Here is a 19996-nt window from a genome sequence, read left to right as displayed (position 1 = left end):
TACATCTGAGATTTCTGCCAATGAATGAGGCTTTGTCTGCAGAGGAATGAGATCCATATCTCCCATTTGGCATCGCTCATGTCGTCACTAATCGGATGCAGATGAGGAGACAAGTTGTGTCTCTGCCTGACGGTGTGTGTGTGTGTGTGTGTGTGTGTGTGTGTGTGTGTGTGTGTGTGTGTGTGTGTATATCACGGAGCTTTCTGCCGAGCGATGGACCATAAAGAAGCGATCAAGGCAAGCTAATGTAAAACATGCAAATGTCAAATGTCATGCCGTGTTTGCGTTTACTGCAGCGCCGTCATGGTCACTAAGTGAGTCTGAAGCAAGAGTTAAAAGGCGAGTCAGTGTGCTCCAGCTTTGTAAACTATAAGTACAACTGCTGTGAGTCAGACATTATACACTGGAAGACAAGTGATGGCTTTTGATGTCATCCAGTTCAAATAGTTGCAATGGAGCCAAAGTCCTGAGGGAACATAAAATATAGACATCTGCCACCTATGGGTCGGATGAGGAACAACAACAACAACAGTACAGATACTATAGTGCTGTAGGAACAGAAGAAAGAAGTAAAAGGGCAGGTCAGCTTATGGAACCCAAGATTTTATTGCACAAGCAGTTGAAGGAGGTTTTGTCCTCCAGCAAGAACATCCAAAAAATGTCCCCAAGTATGGACTTAACTAGAGTCGTAGCTACTTTGAAAGGTCTGAGAGGAAACATTTAAAAAAAACAAACAGTGGAGGCAGGTTAAATGAACAAACTCTTCACAATCACACGTTTATACAGTATGAACGATGACCGTAACGCTGATTTAAACACCATTTTAGTTGAGCTCCCACAGCAACACTGTAGCGACAGATGCTGCCTATGTTTTAAAGGCCAAACTGAGGTTCTTGCCTTAAAAGCGGCCCGCTTCCTATCAGTGGATGCGGTTTTACAGGCAACTTTGTGATGCTTCTGAACCCACGTCGTTCCCAAACTTCTCATGGCCACATTCATTCTGTACAAAGGATCTCTGTTCGCTCAGGCCTCTCTCAGTATCCCTTTGTGAACTTAGTCGGCAAGTCCTCTGCACTGGAATGCCCGTTCTCAGGGTTAGGAGGTAAAACTCACACAGTGAGACACACAAGCGTTCACTTTCCCACATATTATTCAAAGACACCCACGTTTAGACGCAAACGAAAGCCAGAGGCAGGTCAGTGAGCTTCCTCGAATGGAGAATATGTCTCCTATAATTGAGACCTGTGGCCCTCGCTGTCTTTCTGGTTAACCACAGCTGATTATTTGATTCTGAACGGCATGAATGGAAGAACGGCCGCTGCTCGGAAAGAAAGAAACGGGACGGAGAGAGTCTGAGCAGCGAGGGAGTATCCGAGAGGACGGTGGGAGATGTAGAAAGGGAGAGAAAGCAGCAAAGCTCGGGAGCGTCAGGCGACCTCTTCACCAGTGGACTGTATGAGGGGGATGAATGTAGTCCTTTGTGCTGGACAGACTGTGGGCTCCAATGTATGTGTGCGCAAAAAAGAAAGCCAGAGCTAGGCGGCCCGGAGCCTACAGATGTCTGGAGCTGCGCCGCTCACCCCCAGTCTCCACAAGCAGCAAGCAGCTGTTGTCAGAGAGAGACAGGCCGACCCGGAGAGGCTGGGAGGGGGCCAATGGGCAGAAAACAAGAAAGAGCCTCTTTCACAGCCTGGTATGTCCTTCTGGATCCCCACACAATGTATCCTTTGAGGAGCCAGAAGAATAACATTTAGATTTAAAGTTTTCTCATCCTGGGAAGTTTGGGTCAGCTCGCGCAGTCCTTTTGCTCTCTAAACTGTCAAAGGGTTGACGCCCAGGTTGGGGCTGAGGCTTAGGGGAGGTTGCGGCTGGAGCTGGGACCGGAGCTGTGGCTGGAGCGTTCAGAGTGAGCTCACTGGTTCACGGAAGGAAAAGCCGAATTTGAATTCTGATAGAGTGCTGATTTCCACTGCAAAAGGTCAAGCAAAAGGTTCTGTAAAAGCCAAAAGGACATTAACTCATCTGTTAGTTGACTCGCTAACAGGTGAGAATCCAGACAGCGTGTCACCTACCCAGACAAGCCCGGCCCAGCGTGGATCGGCCAGGACTCCCAGCAGGTGTTCTCCCAGCACCTGCACAGCCGGGGGAACTGAGTCTCCCTGTTTCTGCTGAACCAGACTCAAATACGGCACAGCACATTACTTGTTGTAGTACAGAATGTGCCTTGGCAGTTGTGGAGCCAGGTTTGTCAAGATATTTCCACAGAAGAATTAAGGAAGTAACACAGTAGAGGAGTCCAAGGAAGACATGTTTTCTCTGTGACCTCTGTAGATTAGTCAGACGAACGGAAAAAAGGGAGAAAGCAACCATCGCTTTTTACCCAGCAAAACATTTGTAAAAGGCCAAATATGTGATCGTACTGACATGTGAATTACAATACCAATACAGTAGAAGGCTCAGTAGGTAAGACCCGTACCAGTATGTAGGTGTTTTATTGTATGGACACGCTTAACCAGGAGGTGAAGGAGTTTATCGTGAAGACAAAAAGCAAACAGAAGCCAAGAAGATCTGTATCTGCCAAGACAAACACACGAGGGAGTCAGCGCGTCACAAGGATGTGTGCCATTTGCCCAGGCCCTACCAGAAGCTAGCGTGCTGAGGCAGGAGCTAACCCCCCCCCCCCGGATTAAGTCAGATCCATAGATTAGGTCTGGCTAGAAAACAGACAGAATTGATAGAAATGCTAAGACATAATTCGAGAAAATGGATTATGAATGACAAAAAAAAAAAAAAAAAAAAAAAAAAAAAAAAAAAATCCGCCCCAGAGCATCACCGAGCCACCACCACCAGCCGGGTCCCCTTTTTTTTCCCCACCGCCAGACATAATGAGCGACAGTTTTCCACAGAACAAAACCTTAGTCACCCACATACAGGGTTTTTAACATTTGGAGGCATCTCTTTTTAAATCAGTTGTGGTGCAGAGTGGAGTCCTCGTGTGCAACCTGAAACTTCGAAGCTTGAGGGCTTCCATCCACCTGCCCATTCAGAAATCTGTGGGCAGAACTTGATAGCGTCCTCATATCGCCCTTCCAGGTAGTGCAGCCTCTGTGCCTTAAAAATGCCATCTAACTTAGTCATGTTTCTACAAACTGAAAGCACAGGCAGTGATCAGGGGTGGTGATGATCACCGACAAACCAAGCTGCCTGGTCCCTGACGCGGTCCGTCTCCTCCGTGTGTTTGCTCGCTCGCCTGCAATTAAAACACTGAAGAAATCAAACAAACATGCTGTCGTAACTGTGGTATCGCATCTGACTCGTTTAACAAACATGAGCATTATGTGCAGCAGGCACGCCCAGCTTTTAAACTGACAATGACTGACACCGGCTTCAGGACAAGGTAAATCTAAAAATAACAGGCCTCGAGCGCGCTAAACCCAGTCAGCCGCGTTCCCCAGGTGGGCTGTAATTTAGCCTGCCCCAGGATCAATTACAACCCATCTACCCATGGATTATGACTTATAGCCTAACGAATGCATTAGGATACAGGGTACGTGAACCAGGACGACACACGAGACGGAAGCAGGAGTGAGGAGGAAGAAGCTTGGAAAAATATTTGAGACAAACAACGAGAGAGAGAGAGAGAGTGAAACATGGGAAATTGAAATAGCTCGACCGCAAACGGGCTCTTTGACTGGAAGAATGCATAAACATAAGGTTGAGTTTCTTGGGAAGACTCGCTGTCCCATGAATGGCCTGTTTGTTTGTCAGTCAATGAAACATTGCAGGGAGCAACACCACATTCACAGAAAAATGGGAAAGTGAACAGAGTGTGGACGGAAATTTTGAATTTCATATAAAACCACCTGGACAGGGCTTCACCCCATTATATTACAAATTCCTCAACCTCGACGGGAGATGAATGATCAGGACGCAGGAAGTTGGAAGGAAGAATCCAGACACGAGTAGCTGGAGGGAGGGAACCGACCCCTATGGGCCTACCAAACAGCCCAGGAATGCCGTGGTGAAAACGAGTCGGGATCTCTGGCACAAGATGGCCCGTGTGACTGGGTTTAGATGATGACCGTGACAAAGACTCCTTTCTTGCTGACTTTAATAACTACAATACGCCGCAAAGCAACGCACAAGCAACTACTTGTTAAAGAAAACATGGATGGACACACACACACACACACACAGACACACACACACACACACACACACACACACACGTTCTGTGTGTACAGGCGACGTCTCATCTGTGTTGAATAGAAGCTTGACATTAACATATAAACATTTCAGGACCCGTTTATGCAGTAAAGCAGATAATCATGTCGTCGTTTGTTTCCCTCTATGTCCTCGCCACATCAAAGTCCGCCGTCCTCCACACGCCGCTGCCCATATCACTCCTGTCCTGCCACTCAACATCTGGACAGTGGTTTACCAGTGCATTCCACAGGTTTCTCCCGTCTCTCAATTGCTCTATTCACGCTCCCCTTTAACGGCCGGCGCGGCGTGCACCTTACATATGTGTGAAGGACATTTCTCAGGCCTCTGAATGTTATTCCGCGGTTTTCCGTGTTTTTAAAATAGAAAGATCTGAAGCACCCGGCAGCTGCCCACCTAAAGCACAGGGCACCAACCTGCTGCAAGGAGCGGTTCTGTATATTTAACCAGGTCCACTCCCTAATGTGTCCCATCTGGCCTGGAAATAAAGACAGACATACTATTCAGTCCTCATAAAGTTTCTGCCTAGATCTGTGGGGCTGATTTCGGGGGAACAGCTGCAAGAACTTTTGAAGAACGTGTATATCAGTTATACAAAACTTACAACTTGCACATGCAACTATAAACACCTACATAATAGATGACCTGTAGTAACCACCTCCGCTGTGGCGTCTATGTTCTATATATTATTCATTTGACCCTTTTAAGACAGAAAAATCAAATATTGACAGACTTCTCAGACAGAGATTGGCCGTTTCCCCACGTCCTGATCACTTTTCACCTCTGCTACCAGTTCAGGTGTTACCCTCAACAATAGTCATCTTGTCCGAGCTGTCACCCTTCACATTCCTGAACCCATGTAATCCCAGCTCCACTACATCATAGTGTTACCGCAGGTGACGAACATCCCCAGCCGACACAGTGCGCCCTTTGTTCCCTCCGCGTTTAGATTTGCCTTTTCAAAAACGCGGGACGGCCAAGAACGGACACCGACACGGGTGAAGTACGCGCGGGTGCGATTCGTTCGGAATCCGAGAGACGGGCAGGTGTGCGGCTGTGAAAGGACACCCACCACCTGTTTGGCCCTGCTGACTTATCAGCTGATCTGGGCCCCAGTCAAAACATCAGCGGTGTGGGCAAATTTAGAACTGGAGCCCATTGTGTTGCAGGATATTGTCTTCACCGTATGTGTCCACAGAGGCAGCAGTTATTGCAAAGTGCTATAAATCGCTGGGACAAAAGGAAAGTGTTGTTCAGTGCATAGAGACAACATGTCGATAAAGCAGTGCAAGGCAAGAATTTATCCAGTAGGTGGCGTCAGCACACAGCAGACACAGACAAACATCGAGCGACACACAACAGGCACAAAAGGCTCTTTCAGCAGCGGTCATAGTTGACTTTCTGCCTCAGAATCATTACACCTTTAGAAGAATCAGCTCTCCAGCTGTGCGGTCTCCTCCATCACGCCAACATCCATCTTTCTTCAGAGGCCTCCATTTTTCTCTGGACCGGTGCTCTGATCTCTGTGTTTCCTCACTTCTGCATCATCAGCGTCGTGCCCCCCCCTCTGATAAACCGGGCTCGGCTGCAGGAGCTCTAAAGCCACTCGCCAACATCCTGCTTTGTTTAGGATGAATTACCGCCTCCGGACCACTTCTTAGAACAACACAGACGTGGAAGGACAACGTTCATGAATGCAGTCATGAAATCCACTTCATATTCAGAGATCAGCGATTATCAGCGAGGGATTATGCTCTAACCTAAACACAACGAGAGAAGCAGTATATTAGTGGTTACAGCAACAACTGCGTTCGTGGAGGAACGCGTTCATACGCACTGTGCCACTGATGACATATGACAGTCTTCAGGAGAAAGCTGCTTTTGTTAGGAATATCTTATACGACCCATATGGAGACAGTTTGAGGAACAGCAGATTTTAACAAGCTGTAAATGATGCGGGCTGGAGCCATTATCGTCTCTGCAGCCCTCGACTGACGCAGCCAAAACCACCATCTGCGTCTCCCCATCCAACTCTCGTCTCCCATTCATTTCATTGATTCTAACACTTCAAGTCCACACAATGAGCCGTGTTGATTTTCTCAAAGTCGATTCTGTCAAATTACTGCCCTCTTTGTTCATTTTTGCAGACGTCGGCCGTTTCTCAGCTCTCAGTCGAAGATTTGTGAATCGTCCACAAAGCTCTGCAGGACGTTGTGAAGGTCTGGTGACCTGAGCCAGTCTGGTCCAGGCTGAAATACATAATGGACAGCTTTTAAATTTACAAGAGACTTCAGTGAAGTAGAAAAACAACCTACAGTCGACATGTTGTTGTAGATTCTTATTCTTGATTATTCATCCTCAGGAAGAATAAAGAGCAACAGGCCAGACCTGTGGTATTCAACAAAAGCTAATGAGCAGACTTTTATTTTAATGATCTGCCTCCTTTCTTGTCTGGCATTTTAGCTTCTATCGAGCCAGCTAATTGCAAAGCAGCGACATGCCCACAGACGCTGCATTTACAAGTCTCGGTCTTTATTCACGTCTTTGTTGCGACTCATAAAACATATGTGGATGAGTGTGAAGGTTAAATCCCACAGGAAAATATCTGAAGGTGGCTAATTTGTTCATTACAGCTCAGCTCTCGCAGCAAAGCTAAATGCGTTAATCATGATCCCTGCAGTATAACAAGGTTCATCCAATTGCATTAATCTGAAGTCAAGACAAATTACTTCTCTGGTCTATTAATTAAAAAAAAAAAAAAAAAGTAAAAGGTGCTAGATGTACTCATACGTAGAAAGGTCCCTGGACGTCAACAAAGAATTTATGATGACGTGTTCACTTATTTGTGTATTATACCAATAAATAACAGGAAACAAACTCAGCTCCACCTTATCTCCTTCATCTCCTGCCCACATGCTTCATCACCAGGTAATTACCAGGGAAGGTGGCAAACACACATCGCATTCCGAGAAGGTGAGGAGACAGCAGGAGCCGGAGCTGGAGACGAGCAGAGCTTAATCTAAAGAAAGAGAAAGACAACTCGATGGTTGAACGTCTACTGAGTTCACTATATCCCTGCATCCGCTCACGCCCAAGGTTGGAAGCAAGGCGATTACATTTAAAAAAGGAGCTTTTATGACTCTGATGAGAACAAATCAAAAGGCGCACGCAGAGTGTTGACATCAATCAACCATAATCATACTTGTATCTGCAACATATATTAGATATTAGATAGATTAGATCAGAGGAAAACAATATTTCTAATATTGGCAGCTATGCTTTCGAGTGTTGTGCGGTTGTCAAATATGATGAATTCATCAGCTTGATTACATTTTCCTTTGGATGCTGTTTCCCAATAGGTAGATGCCTCCACACGAGCATGGAAACTGTAATTGACTAGAAGTACATGGAAAATGAAGCTCACTAGAAATTCATGCTGTTCCTGACTGACTCGGGTACAGTACAGTCTGTCACATCTGACAGGTGCGCACACACACACACACACACACACACACACACACACACACACACACACACACACACACACACACACACACACACACACACACACACACACACACACACACACACACACACACACACACACACACACACACACACACACACACACACACACACACGATTGTGGATGTCATCAAGTTACCAAGGTGATGACCATGCGAAGCCAGGAGGCTGGAGCAGTAACAAGTCTGTGAGGACACACACAGCACAATAGGAGAATGGCCATAATGACAGCAAGTCAGGACCATGCAGCACCTAAGCTTTCATTGTTCATAATCTGGTGATGAGGCAAAAGAAAAAATAAACCACAAAGGACGAGTCCTTTTACAAAGCTGCTGGTTTCCGAATGAAGAAGTGTGATTCAGCGTTGCCGCCACTGCGCCCGGCGATGCAGTGGCTCGCCCGCTGTCAAGCTGTCTTTCAGTCACACTGACTGTTGACGGATGCAGTGCGAGAGCTGGGGCTGAGGATTCATTGGCCACAGAGGGAGAGCGACAGCTGGGTCACCGAGATCAGTCACCAAACCGAGATCGGGCCGCACCACGCGCCTCCGGAAGCCAGCAGACGTGGACACAGTCTGGTTGAAGCCACTGGTTTCCTCAGACAGCTCCAGACCCGTTGTACTGGATGTACCACACTGCCACGTACAGTACACGCACAGACACAGGCATCATGCCTATTATTAGGGCTTCACTTATTTTTATTATAATTCTGGAAACATCTGGATTACTAGTCTAGGCCCTGACGAACATCTATCAATTTTATTCCACATGCCGTCGACCGGCTGCTTATCAGCTTGAAAGAGAGAATTATTATAAGCATAATAACACAAAAGGGGCACAATGCTATCGAATCCCTTATCTCTCTGGGGCTGAACATCACGGCCCGCTGCTGCAGCAGAGGCTCCAACGAGGGTGATTAGCATCGGGCCTCCCATCTGCTCTCGTAATGGGTGTCAAGGAGCACGCCGTTAACCCTTCACCTTTCATATGTGCTAAGAGGAAACCGCTGTCATTGCTCTTGGGAACAAAGCCTGTTTGTCGCTGAGCAGCTCAGGTCTGCACGGCCAATATCCGTCTCCTCGGTCCTCTGATCTGTGATATGTGCGTGCTTGTGCTGCTGACACGCTGCAGTGTGTGTGTGTGTGTAGATATGAAAAATAGCCCCCCTGATAATATACAATGGATGACAGACTCAACTAATTAAAGCTGTGAATAGAATGACAAACTGTTACGTCCCTGAAGGTCTCAAAAGCCCCAAACTGCCATTAGAGAAGCAAAGAAACTCCCTAAATGGTTAAAAGTGATCCAAGCTACACGTGGATGCTCTGGTAGGAAAACCTTGCAGCTCTGTCACATTCCAGCGGACTCATAGACAAAAGCTGTTTTCACACCAACCAAAAACTCCTGAATGCCCACAGACGCCTTCTACGGCCACATGCTGCTGTTCTAATCAGTGGAATTAGAGCCTGGTCTGATGGTTGCAGTGTCATAATAAACAGACAATTATCACGTCTCCCCCAGACACATCCAGCAGTAGGAACATGCCGTTACTAATACAAAACACAGGCGGACCTCCATGCAAACGTCCTATTTGGGATCTAATGCTTCTGATCCACAGGTGGATTCTAGACGAGCCTTCCGGCGTTCATTTACAGCTAAATGGCGCCTGCGGCACCCGGTGGAGCCGGGCCTGGTCGCACAGAGCACTGCGTGAGAAATGTTCTGCGTGAGGTGGATCATTTATCAGGCCATTAGAAAAGCGGTGGCGAGAGGAGTAATGGGGTCCGCGAGGACGAGGTGGAAATGCAGCAGCACAGCAGAGGGTTTCAGATGCAATCAAATACACATAAAATGTTTCATTGCCACCACTAGTCATCATACTGAGAAGATTACAGCACATCGTTAACATATGATGTAACATGACGACGAGGGAATTCTGTTTTATAAATGTAAACATATAAACTAATATGTTATACAGTAAACGCATAAACAGTCGTAAACATAGCAGCGTTCGGCAGCAGCATCTTTCTAAGCCACCGGGTCCATAAACCTCCCACTAAAGGCACAGGAGGTTCAATAAGCCCTGCAAACCCTCCCGCTGCAAATACATCAGCATTAGAGCCGCGTCAGTTCCAGCTCGACGCGGCCGACCATTAAGCTCTGCATGCTGTTCCAGCTACATAACGCCAACACTGGTTATTCTGCTGGAAACCACATTTTTGCTGCTTAATGACGACTGCAGTCGCTCGACTCGGCGCCGCCGCTCTACGCGTCCCATCTGCACATGCTCAGAGGGTCTTTATCATTATTTGTGAACGCTTGAAACAAAAACACCAGTTCTCTATGTAGTCGGATCTCACATGAAGCTTTCTATATGACCTAAAGATGTTTGAGCAGAGTAATAATCCATCTGATTTCATATCTATATGGTCCCATTCGTATAAATATGCATAAATGCTACAGGGTCTGTTGGAAATTGGCTATGAATCCTCCACAAACAAGGACTGTCTTCATTACTGTAGAATCCTCAATGCTGAGTGGTTGCATGATTCATAGCAGCAGAAATTGCAACAGCACATAACCTGGTGTCCACTCCCTGCACCTGGAATCACAATATTATACCTGAAGTGTGTCACAGACGAAGCCTCGTGTCAAAGTCATGGGAGTGAGGCCGGCGCACATCGTTAACTCCACAGAGGCAGAGGCACTGGAACACATCTGTCCACATCAGGTCGCCTCGGCAGCGGCAGGTGTCTGATTGAACTGAAAAGGACAAATAACATGGATTTTACTGAGCAGCGAGGCCGACGCTTGGCCAAACGGACACAAGGGGGAGACGTGAGAAACGAGCCGTCGAATTAGTCCGAGGATCCATCAGTAACTCAAAACAGTGACAAATACTGACGAGAGCATGAGCAACGATCAGGAGAGAGAGAGAGAGAGAACCACAATGACTGCAATGCAATCAAATTCATGCTAATGACTCAAAGCTGGAAAGCTGGAAAAGTGACACCGCAGCTACTAAGACTCAGGGTTCGTAATCTGCCTGCTTCACAATATTTTCCGGTTGTTTACATTTCATTAAGGGAACGTTCACTAATCAGCTTATGAATTACACATTCTCGGCACAGTCTTGGTCTGTTTACTATTAAAAATTCATTAAGGAGCAGGAGCTGCTTCGTTCAAACAGGATTTGTTGCAGCAGCAGGAGTTAGCAGAGATCTCCATCACTGTCACCGGGGCTGGGGTTGTGCCACAGGGAGGCCTGCTTCTCGCTCCCTGTCTCACTTTGCTGCTTGTCATGTTTCTGTATCTCCTTTCACGGCCATCTGTCCCCCCCACACCGAGTGCTGCTGAGCGAACGCGGTGCAGGTTTCAAATGCAAAAGCCTGAACGGTTAGTCATCGGTCGCGTGTAAATAATCAACTTATTCCTTCTCCTCCGTGAAGTCAATAAAAATAAAAGCATGTCTGAGGCTGAAGGTTTTGGCACAAAGTGGCTCCTCCTGCAGACAGATGGTTGCTTTCTACAGACTTCAGTTTACAGCCAAAGCGACACATTGGCACCCTCTTCATATCACTCAGCGAGACGACTAACGATGTTAACTCCCAGCGTCTCTCATACGGCGACAGCAGCGCGGTGGGATGGACAGCTGCCGACAGGGATTTGGAGAAGCAGCTGCCGCTGGTGGTGAAGTCCACCGTCCCTGAAGACGCAGGAACTGACTGTTGTGTTGGAGATCCTCAAGGCAGCCACATTTAGGCAGGATGAATATGCACATCCATGCTACTGGGGATGATCCCCACTGGACCACACACCCCCCCTCCGGAGCTCTGCCATAAGAGTCTGATGCCGATGTATGTTCAACGTGTCTGACACATCTGTCACAGCTGGAAATGATACGACCGACTGTTTAGTCAGCGGTCGGTCACGCAGACGCGGCTTTAGAGTTTGTAAATCCAGAGACGTCTGCAGCGTTCACCCTGAATTAAGAAAAGATGAAAGCTGTGGAGCCGTTCCATTAAAAGCAAAAAAAAAAAAAAAAAAAAAGAATAAAAAGCTAAGGTCGACCAAGGCTGTTGGAAAAATGGAGCATGGAGATATCAGTTCTAACAAAGGATTAACGTGAGTTTAAAGCTTCTTTTCATAAAGTTGATGCTACAAAAGGTTTTAAACCTTGGAAGCATCCAGCGACTTATATAAACTCTTTCTATTGCATTTCGACCCTTTATTCCATTTACTGCACATGATTTTAAATTAGTTTCGTATTTCTATTCTTGTTGTGGAGTCAGCGTCCAGTGAGGAGCAACGCTGCTACTGGCACAGACTGCGTAGAAGTGGAACAGATTAATAAATAAAGCGAAGCTGGCAAACGTATTAACTCTGGGTATTAATTTCTTCTCTCGGTGCAAAACAATAAATCTAACAAATGAAGTTTAAATGAGAATATCCAACACGTCCAGGTGGTAAAAGGCTTCGGCCCACACACCTACATGCATATGCTTCATTAGAACAATAGACAGAGGGTCGGTGTTCTGATTCTACCTCGTTATATAACGCAGCTCAAAGTCCCGCTGTGAAGCTGACGCCGCTTTTAGCGGTAATTCAGTAGTAGTTGGTATATGAGAGGCCGGCGTTGGGCAGATGGCTGTGCATTCTGTTTACACCTCTCCTCCAGAACAGGGCTGAAGCCAGCTCAGCCTCCCCTGCCCCAGTCTGGAGGCTCATGTACCAGGCGCGAGCGCACGGACCGGCCCGATTCACAGAAACTTTAACGCTCGGCTCAGAGAGAAAAGAATGGGTTTCTGATTGAGATCGAACAGATTAATCCTTAATTTATTATTTTACATATTCAGTTCATGATCCCTTTTTGGCTCCATTACTTCCATTACTGCAATCCTGAGGCAAGTCATAAATAAAATATACACAGAAAGCTTCTTCATTTCAGATTCACTCAACTGTACAAAGAGTCCAGAAGGAGGAAAATCTTTTACCCATGTGTCTGTGTACGAAGAGGAAATCCTGCTGATGTTCTGGGTGCAGGTTCGAAACTGTAGCTCTTCCATTGTTTGCTGGAAGAATTACGCGTGAAATAGAAACCGCCACGGTGTTTGTTTCTCAGCGATCTAAGACTTCATCTCCTGAGAGGGGATTTTGCCAGACGCCGCCGGTGAGTCACAGTCGGCTCATTGAGACGGAGCTCACCTGAGAAATGGGAGGCGGCGCCCGCCTCCCTCCATGAGCTACGTTATCCTTCAACTCCTCACTCTGGAAACAAAAAAAAGGAGAGCAGCTTAAAAGACAATTCCTATTTGATGAGATTAGAAAGCGTGCGTCATGACGCAGCTTACAGGCTCATCGGCAGCGATGGACCCAGAAGGACGCGTCTGTGAAAAATAAGTGTAGCAAGGACCCAACAGTGATATAATAGGAGAAAGATGAGGTTCAATGAGGTAAAGCATGAGATGCGTCTAATGGCAGCCACTGAGCTTAAAATATGAAAATAGAACTGATCATTCATTTACATTAATTACTGCACTCTCACATAACTAGAAAATTAACATAGTGACAAACAAAACCACCAAAATAAGATCAAGGGTCCACGAGGGAAAGACGAGAATAAGCAGAAATCCAGTGTTCCGGCCGCTAATGAGTCGTCTCCAAGGCCAAGGCTTCTGTCTGACGGCACCGTCTGCAACGCGTCGACCCGAAGAGAGCGGCGGCGCCAGAGTACAGGCTGCACGGGGCCCCGAAGCGACCGGCTGTCAGCGAAAAGGGGACGAGGGCCGAAGCAGCAGCCTCTCATCACTAACGAAAACCCTGTGAGCTGCAGCTGAGACAGAAACTAGTAATGAGTAATAGTAATATCAGCCATGCTTTAAGCACATTTCAACTGCTGCAGCACTCGATACCAATTTTACCCAAGAAATCCAGTCCATGAAAACGCACGACCCTGCAGATTCATGCGTAATTATTGGATTTAGAAGCTAATTTGTCAAACGCCATTAGTGCCTCTATTATAGGAAACATGGGATCATGTGTTTGTTTCTGCACGAAGCCTGAATTATTTACCGTTTACTACAACAGCGTGGCATGAGAATATGATGGTGTGTTTTAGCACCCACTTCCTCCTTCAGAATGGAAGGAACGCAGTCCCAGAAGCGCTCGACGAGGTTCATCTCATCTGAACTCAGACTCAGGACTCAGAACTGGCTGAGGATTGCGATGGAGGCTCACATTTTTTGAAAGGTGTCACAATCAGATTGTGTCAGAGGTTCGTAGGAAAACACACAGTTGACTGATATCAATTCACTGAACTGTTTTGATCATCATATAACTTCCACTCTATTTCCAGCTCTTGCTGTAAAACACAGACATAACTCTTTTAGCAGATCTCTGATCCAGGACAAACAAACACAGGTCACTGAATGAACGACTCAATCAATAAAGTTTTGCTTTCCTCGTAATGAAACTGGAAATGACAAAGGTTTCGCTTAAAGCGACTGAACCCTTCACCTTACACTAATAATTCACTTTTTCCATAAAAAGAAAAAAATCATTTCCAAACTGCCAAAAGCACAAGCGCGTCAGTATTCAGCGGATATTTTGCAGCCGTCTTCAGGCGACGGACCTGTTCATCACTTCAGCCGCGCCGGATGTATAATCAATGCTGTTCAATTCGGGGCGACCGCCAGCGAGGTGCTTGATCAGGCCCCAGTGATTAGAGATCAAGTAGAGAGCTGCTTCAAGCGCTCGCCTCCAACGCAGACCCCCATCGACCACATCACTCAGCGTCAACGCAGAGATTTTAATTCACACCGCGAATAAAATCTGACGAGAGAAAGGGAGAGAGGGAATCTGGCACCGCTTTAGTTTACACATATTACATTTAGCACAGTATGAAGACATTGATTTTTTTTCCATGTGACTGTATAATGGATGACTGCTTTCCCTGCTTAATGTGTTCCGCCCTCGTGACCTTTTCAGTGCCGGCCCTCATCTTTCTCTACAACATGTCATTACAATAAATGGAATTTATTGTAATGACTGAATTACTATTTAAGCTTGCAAATTGCTATTGTACGACTGAATGAAGGAACAGTTGCCTGGCTTCAATGGACACATGACAGGCCCTAAATGCACCACATTTGATAATGTTGCCAACTCGAGCCTTTTGGTTTTTGACCTGCAGCTTGAATGATCTGAACTTTTCACTTTCCTTATAACCACTCACTTTTGAAGTCTGCGACGGAGGCGCTGAGTCGCACGTGGCCGGGACTCTCCCCAAACCACAAAAGCACAAAAACACTCGCCAAGTTCCTGTTATCATGGTTTGAATGACGTTTCCTACCTGAAGGAGACGCTCTCACTGGCGTCCTGAAGCTGCAGTCCGAGGTTTGGGAGCATGGATTTGGGTTCATCGTTCACCTTCATAAATGGTTCTTTGGACAATGTTGGCGGAAACTAGTTTGGCGCAAACTTGGTGCGAGGTGCCAAAACAGCGTGGAGCGGTAGACGAGTAATTAAGTTAGGGGCAAAGTGGCCTTCGGGACAACGCGTTATCTTTCATTCCTAATTGCTAATATAAAACGCCCCCCTCTCGTTCTAGAGCGCGGTGTTTCGTGGCGCGTAATTTGCGCTACTTTGCGCACAGTTCGCCCAGTGCTGCCTCTGCTGGGTGGAAGGTAAATTAAGTGAATCGAACCGACTCCACGTACTCATTTATTTGGATTTGTGCAGAAATGTGTGAAACTGACCAACTTAAATCAGTTTAACCGTCGTGCGTAATCGTTTAGTGGAAACAGAGACAGTTTCATTAAACCATTCTTTCTCGTCGGTGTGAATTTGGCCAGAGCTGCGAACAAGATCCCCGCTTTAATTAAGAAGTTGGACCGTTCTCATCCGGTGTTTTCAATAATTAACTGTTAATTTCACGTGTTGCTAATTATAACCATATCCGAGCGTTCCTCTGCCTTTTCATCAAGCGTTTACTTTCTCCGCGCGCGTCATGAAACGTGACGGTGCCGTGGGAGCGCGTGCGTGGAGGGCTGGATTTCCGTGTCACGGGGGGCGGCCTCTGTGGGGTGAGCGCCTCCTCGCCCCCGTTCGCGCGCGTCCTTTAGCGCCCTCGCGCTCTCCGGCTCCAGACAGTAGGCACGCGCGCCGCGCCGCGAGCGCGTCATCGGAGAGCGGAGCTCGGCCAAGCGCTTTATTTCCATTCACTTTTACTTCTCAGCGGCTCCTTCCCGTCGAATGCGACTCAGACGACATGGGATGGAAGGAGGTGGACGTTCACACTGCGGGCATCAAACTTGAGGAATATTTGGAGCTGAGGAAGATGAAGAAGGCATAAACGCTGAAGGACTTTCACCGGCACAGAGGAGTGTGGAAATAGAACCAGATACAGGTAAGACGCTAATTCTATTCATAAGTTGTCAAACATGCACATTTGCTACAGGGGTAATTGCAACCGTCAACCGTGCGTAAAATATAAACCACAGCATTTAACTGCGTCTCAAAATCCAAAGTGCTGCAGATGCAGAAATTCCTGATTTGGGCCGTTTTATTCCCGTGGAGCTGGATTTGCATGATTACCTGAGGCCGTGTATTCACTTACTTACTAACTGCTCGTTAGTATAAAGTTGCAGAACTGAATTCATGGCCTTGAGACGCCGAGGAGGAAAATACTGAGATGACTTTAAAAACAGTCTGACATGTTGGTGTAATGGTGCACAAGGCTTTAACCTTTAACTGTGAAACACTACTAACTGCAGCAGTGATTCGGGATCTTTTAAATTCAGTGCTTTTAGAGGGTTCGATGCTTCGTACGGGGTGTTGTATGAATGCATAATTATCATATGTACCTTTCTCTTATGCAAGAGATACACAACACGGTTCTCCCATTGTGTGTCCAACTGTTGCATTATGCAATATTCTGTCCTTCCGTCTGACTCAGATAAGGGACATTTCCAGTATAAACAAGCTGCTCCGTCGCTGAGCTCCAACGTTTAGTCTCCTGTTCAACAGAAGCAATCGTCTCCTGCTGCCACTGTGAAAATGATCCACTGGCGTAATAAAACCTGTCCAGGCGAAGTTGTCAGACCACGATTCCCTCCTGCGCGTTGCCAGCACTTCATCCCGACTCTGGCAGGACATTGCTGTTCAATTACTTAGGCTGGGGTTCATTTACATTGGTGCCCACCCCCTAGTAAATTGAAAAAAAACAGAAAAAACAGCTCCCTGCACAGCATTGTGCGTGAGCTATTGTGGCGCCATCATTTCGCTGCATGTGAATGTCAGAAATTTCCCCAAGGGGAGCTGATGCCTGCAGGGTGAACAGTGATTTCCCTCGGTACCGGTGCCACGCCACAAAAGAAATCCATGCATCTGGCTTCAGCTGGAGACCTCTGCTTCTTATCCCGAGGTGCTCTTCTTTACACATACTATCAATCAGCGCTGTTGTCACGGAGGGAGATCACGATGTAGGATGTATAAATTTCCCACAGGAAGCGCTTTGTGAATGTGTGATGTCACAGATCCTTGTCTCCGTCTGCAGGTGGGATGCCGTAACCGGGGGCGACGGGGACCATGGACTCCTGGATCTTCCCCACGTCCCCTCTGAACCTGTCGGAGAGCTTCATCTACGACAGCTTCCTGCCGGGCAACGGATCCGAGCCGCATGGGAATTACACCAACCACAGCTTCACCAGAACCAGCACCGTGGTCATCACCTGCATGTACTTCCTGGTGTGCGCGGTGGGGCTGTGCGGCAACGCCCTGGTCATCTACGTCATCCTGCGCTACGCCAAGATGAAGACGGTCACCAACATCTACATCCTCAACCTGGCCGTGGCCGACGTGCTGTTCATGCTGGGCCTGCCGTTCATCGCCATCCAGCTGGCGCTGGTCCACTGGCCGTTCGGGCCGGTGCTGTGCCGCGTGGTGATGACCGTGGACTCGCTCAACCAGTTCACCTCCATCTTCTGCCTGATGGTGATGAGCATCGACCGCTACCTGGCCGTGGTGCACCCCATCAGGTCCACGAAGTGGCGCCGGCCCCGCGTGGCCAAGAGCATCAACCTGGCGGTGTGGGGCGTGTCCCTGATGGTCAACCTGCCCATCGTCATCTACAGCGGCATCATCACCAAGCACGACATGTCCTTCTGCACCATCGTGTGGCCCGAGCCCCAGGAGGCCTACTACACGGCCTTCATGTTCTACACCTTCATCCTGGGCTTCTTCCTGCCGCTCATGGTCATCTGCCTCTGCTACCTGTTCATCATCGTCAAGGTGAAGTCGTCCGGCATCCGCGTGGGCTCCTCCAAGAGGAAGCACTCCGAGCGCAAGGTGACGCGCATGGTGTCGGTGGTGGTGGCGGTGTTCGTCCTCTGCTGGCTGCCGTTCTACGTCTTCAACGTCACCTCGGTGACGGGCAGCATCAGCACCACGCCCGCGCTGAGGAGCACCTTCGCCTTCGTGGTGGTGCTGGGCTACGCCAACAGCTGCGCCAACCCCATCCTCTACGCCTTCCTGTCGGAGAACTTCAAGAAGAGCTTCCAGAACGTGCTGTGCCTGCAGAGGGCGGGCGGCCCGGACGAGGCGGAGCGCAGCGACAGCCGGCAGGACAAGTCCCGCGCGGTGAGCGACCCGACGGAGACGCAGAGCACGCTGCTCAACGGCGACCTGCAGACCAGCATCTGAGCCTGACGCGGGCGGACGGACGCCTGGCGGAGGCAGGAAGCGGCCGGCGCTCGTCGGGGCCACAGCGCGTTATCAAATATTGAAGGAGGACCTTTCAAGGAGGCAGAGCACCAGCAGGAGTCAAGGCGCACTGGGCGTGAACAAATCTATTGCAGTCACGGAGCTTCACAGTTTGACGGACATCGACTTCCTTTTGTGCGTTGTCTAAAAATAACCGATCGTCCGCCGTGAGAGGAGACAAGACGAGCTGGAGTCGACACCATGATTCCTCTACTTCTGTCTCTGCTGAGGTGTTGGGCCGTAAATAGCTCAACAGAGCACGTTTTATATTTAGTCCCATGTAGTTTTGAAGTTCCTCACATGCACATGTTGAATGATGGAACCATTGGTTTCATTTTGTGTAGATGTGAGCAGCGCTGTTCAGTGAATGGGTGAATGTGTGGCTGCGTGTCATTTTTCACCATTTCAAGAAACTGAGCTAACGTCTAACCAAAGTGCTGCTAGCATGTACAGAGCTGTTATGTATAAAGTGCTGGACCGAGCTGGAGCCAGGTTCTGTTGTGATATGGGTTATTTTCTATTAGGATCTTACTGTTGTTGCTTTTATCAGAAATGCCAGACTGCATTTATATTATTGACCACGAAGACGAAGAGCGATTCATGTTTTTAAATCATCTCAAACTGCTTGTTGGTCTTTTGAGGCTCGTGTTCACGCCTCCTCCCACCTTCTTACGGGCGGGGGTCCTCCGTGCTCCACCCAGGACATCTGGGAGGCCACGCTTCAAGCAGTACTTCTGATCCCAGGTGTCTAAAAGGCATTAACTTGCGAAGGGCTATAACACTTTACATTTATTAAAGACACAGAGTCCACAGTTCATCCTGCGACCTCCTGCCCGTTGCTGTGGTCAAACAGTCCGTGTTGGTTTAACTTTTACCCGACATGTGCAGAGCCGCGGGTCAAACTGGGATGCGTCCTTGTTTGTGCACTGATCCCAGCACGAGCCAAGCACGATCATAGTGACTCATCAAAATCCATACGACGCAGTTTCTATGAAGTCCTGCTGAGTTTGTGACATCGCCTGCAACATCTTAATGCCGCCAACAGACAGACCTCTAGTGTCCTGCATCGCCATAGCAACAGTGACCGTGAGTGTTGGTCCTGTGGCTACGCTCATTAGCATAATAATAACAAAGAGGTGCCTCGGGACATGAATTATGAATGTAGACATCGCTCACATCAGGTTCGCTGTCCGCCGAGCAGCTCAGTGGCTGAAGACCGGAGCAGACCGGACACCAGCGCACTTGTTCCTTTGTTGTTGTAATAATATCTAATCGTCCACTGTGGTTGTTGTTTGTGTTGTTATGAAGCTGTTTATGTTTCAACGTTGCTGTGTTTTGGGGAAACAACGTTACAGCCACTGTTCAGTTCTACACAAAAGGTTTGCATTTGTTGCGTTCTCATAGTTTCTCCTCGGTTTGTTATGAGTGAAACCTAGAGTTTGATGTAAAGCCTGTGCTGAAACTAAATAAAGAATAAAACTTTTGGC

The 19996-nt window shown here is 47.8% G+C and overlaps 1 protein-coding gene and 2 long non-coding RNA genes across 3 annotated transcripts; 1 reads left to right on the top strand and 2 right to left on the bottom strand.

The window, feature by feature from the left end:
* Positions 1–271: 271 nt before the first annotated feature.
* LOC129604490 (uncharacterized) lies at positions 272–8391 on the bottom strand. The gene is made up of 3 exons (XR_008695408.1): positions 7113–8391; positions 2073–6473; positions 272–1969 (listed from the first exon to the last, which is right to left on the bottom strand). It is a non-coding gene; the product is annotated as an uncharacterized LOC129604490 (long non-coding RNA).
* Positions 8392–10349: 1958 nt separating this feature from the next.
* LOC114861074 (uncharacterized) lies at positions 10350–15775 on the bottom strand. The gene is made up of 3 exons (XR_003786707.3): positions 15100–15775; positions 12743–13016; positions 10350–10511 (listed from the first exon to the last, which is right to left on the bottom strand). It is a non-coding gene; the product is annotated as an uncharacterized LOC114861074 (long non-coding RNA).
* Positions 15776–15831: 56 nt separating this feature from the next.
* On the top strand, positions 15832–19992 carry LOC114860060 (somatostatin receptor type 2-like). The gene is made up of 2 exons (XM_029158332.3): positions 15832–16155; positions 17305–19992. Exon 2 carries the CDS (start codon positions 17337–17339, stop codon positions 18447–18449), a length of 1113 nt encoding a protein of 370 aa, XP_029014165.1. The 5' UTR covers positions 15832–16155; positions 17305–17336; the 3' UTR covers positions 18450–19992.
* Positions 19993–19996: the final 4 nt, after the last annotated feature.

Source organism: Betta splendens, chromosome 8 (assembly GCF_900634795.4).
Source record: "Betta splendens chromosome 8, fBetSpl5.4, whole genome shotgun sequence".
Taxonomy (NCBI): domain Eukaryota; kingdom Metazoa; phylum Chordata; class Actinopteri; order Anabantiformes; family Osphronemidae; genus Betta; species Betta splendens.
This window is presented reverse-complemented; position numbering and strand designations above follow the sequence as displayed.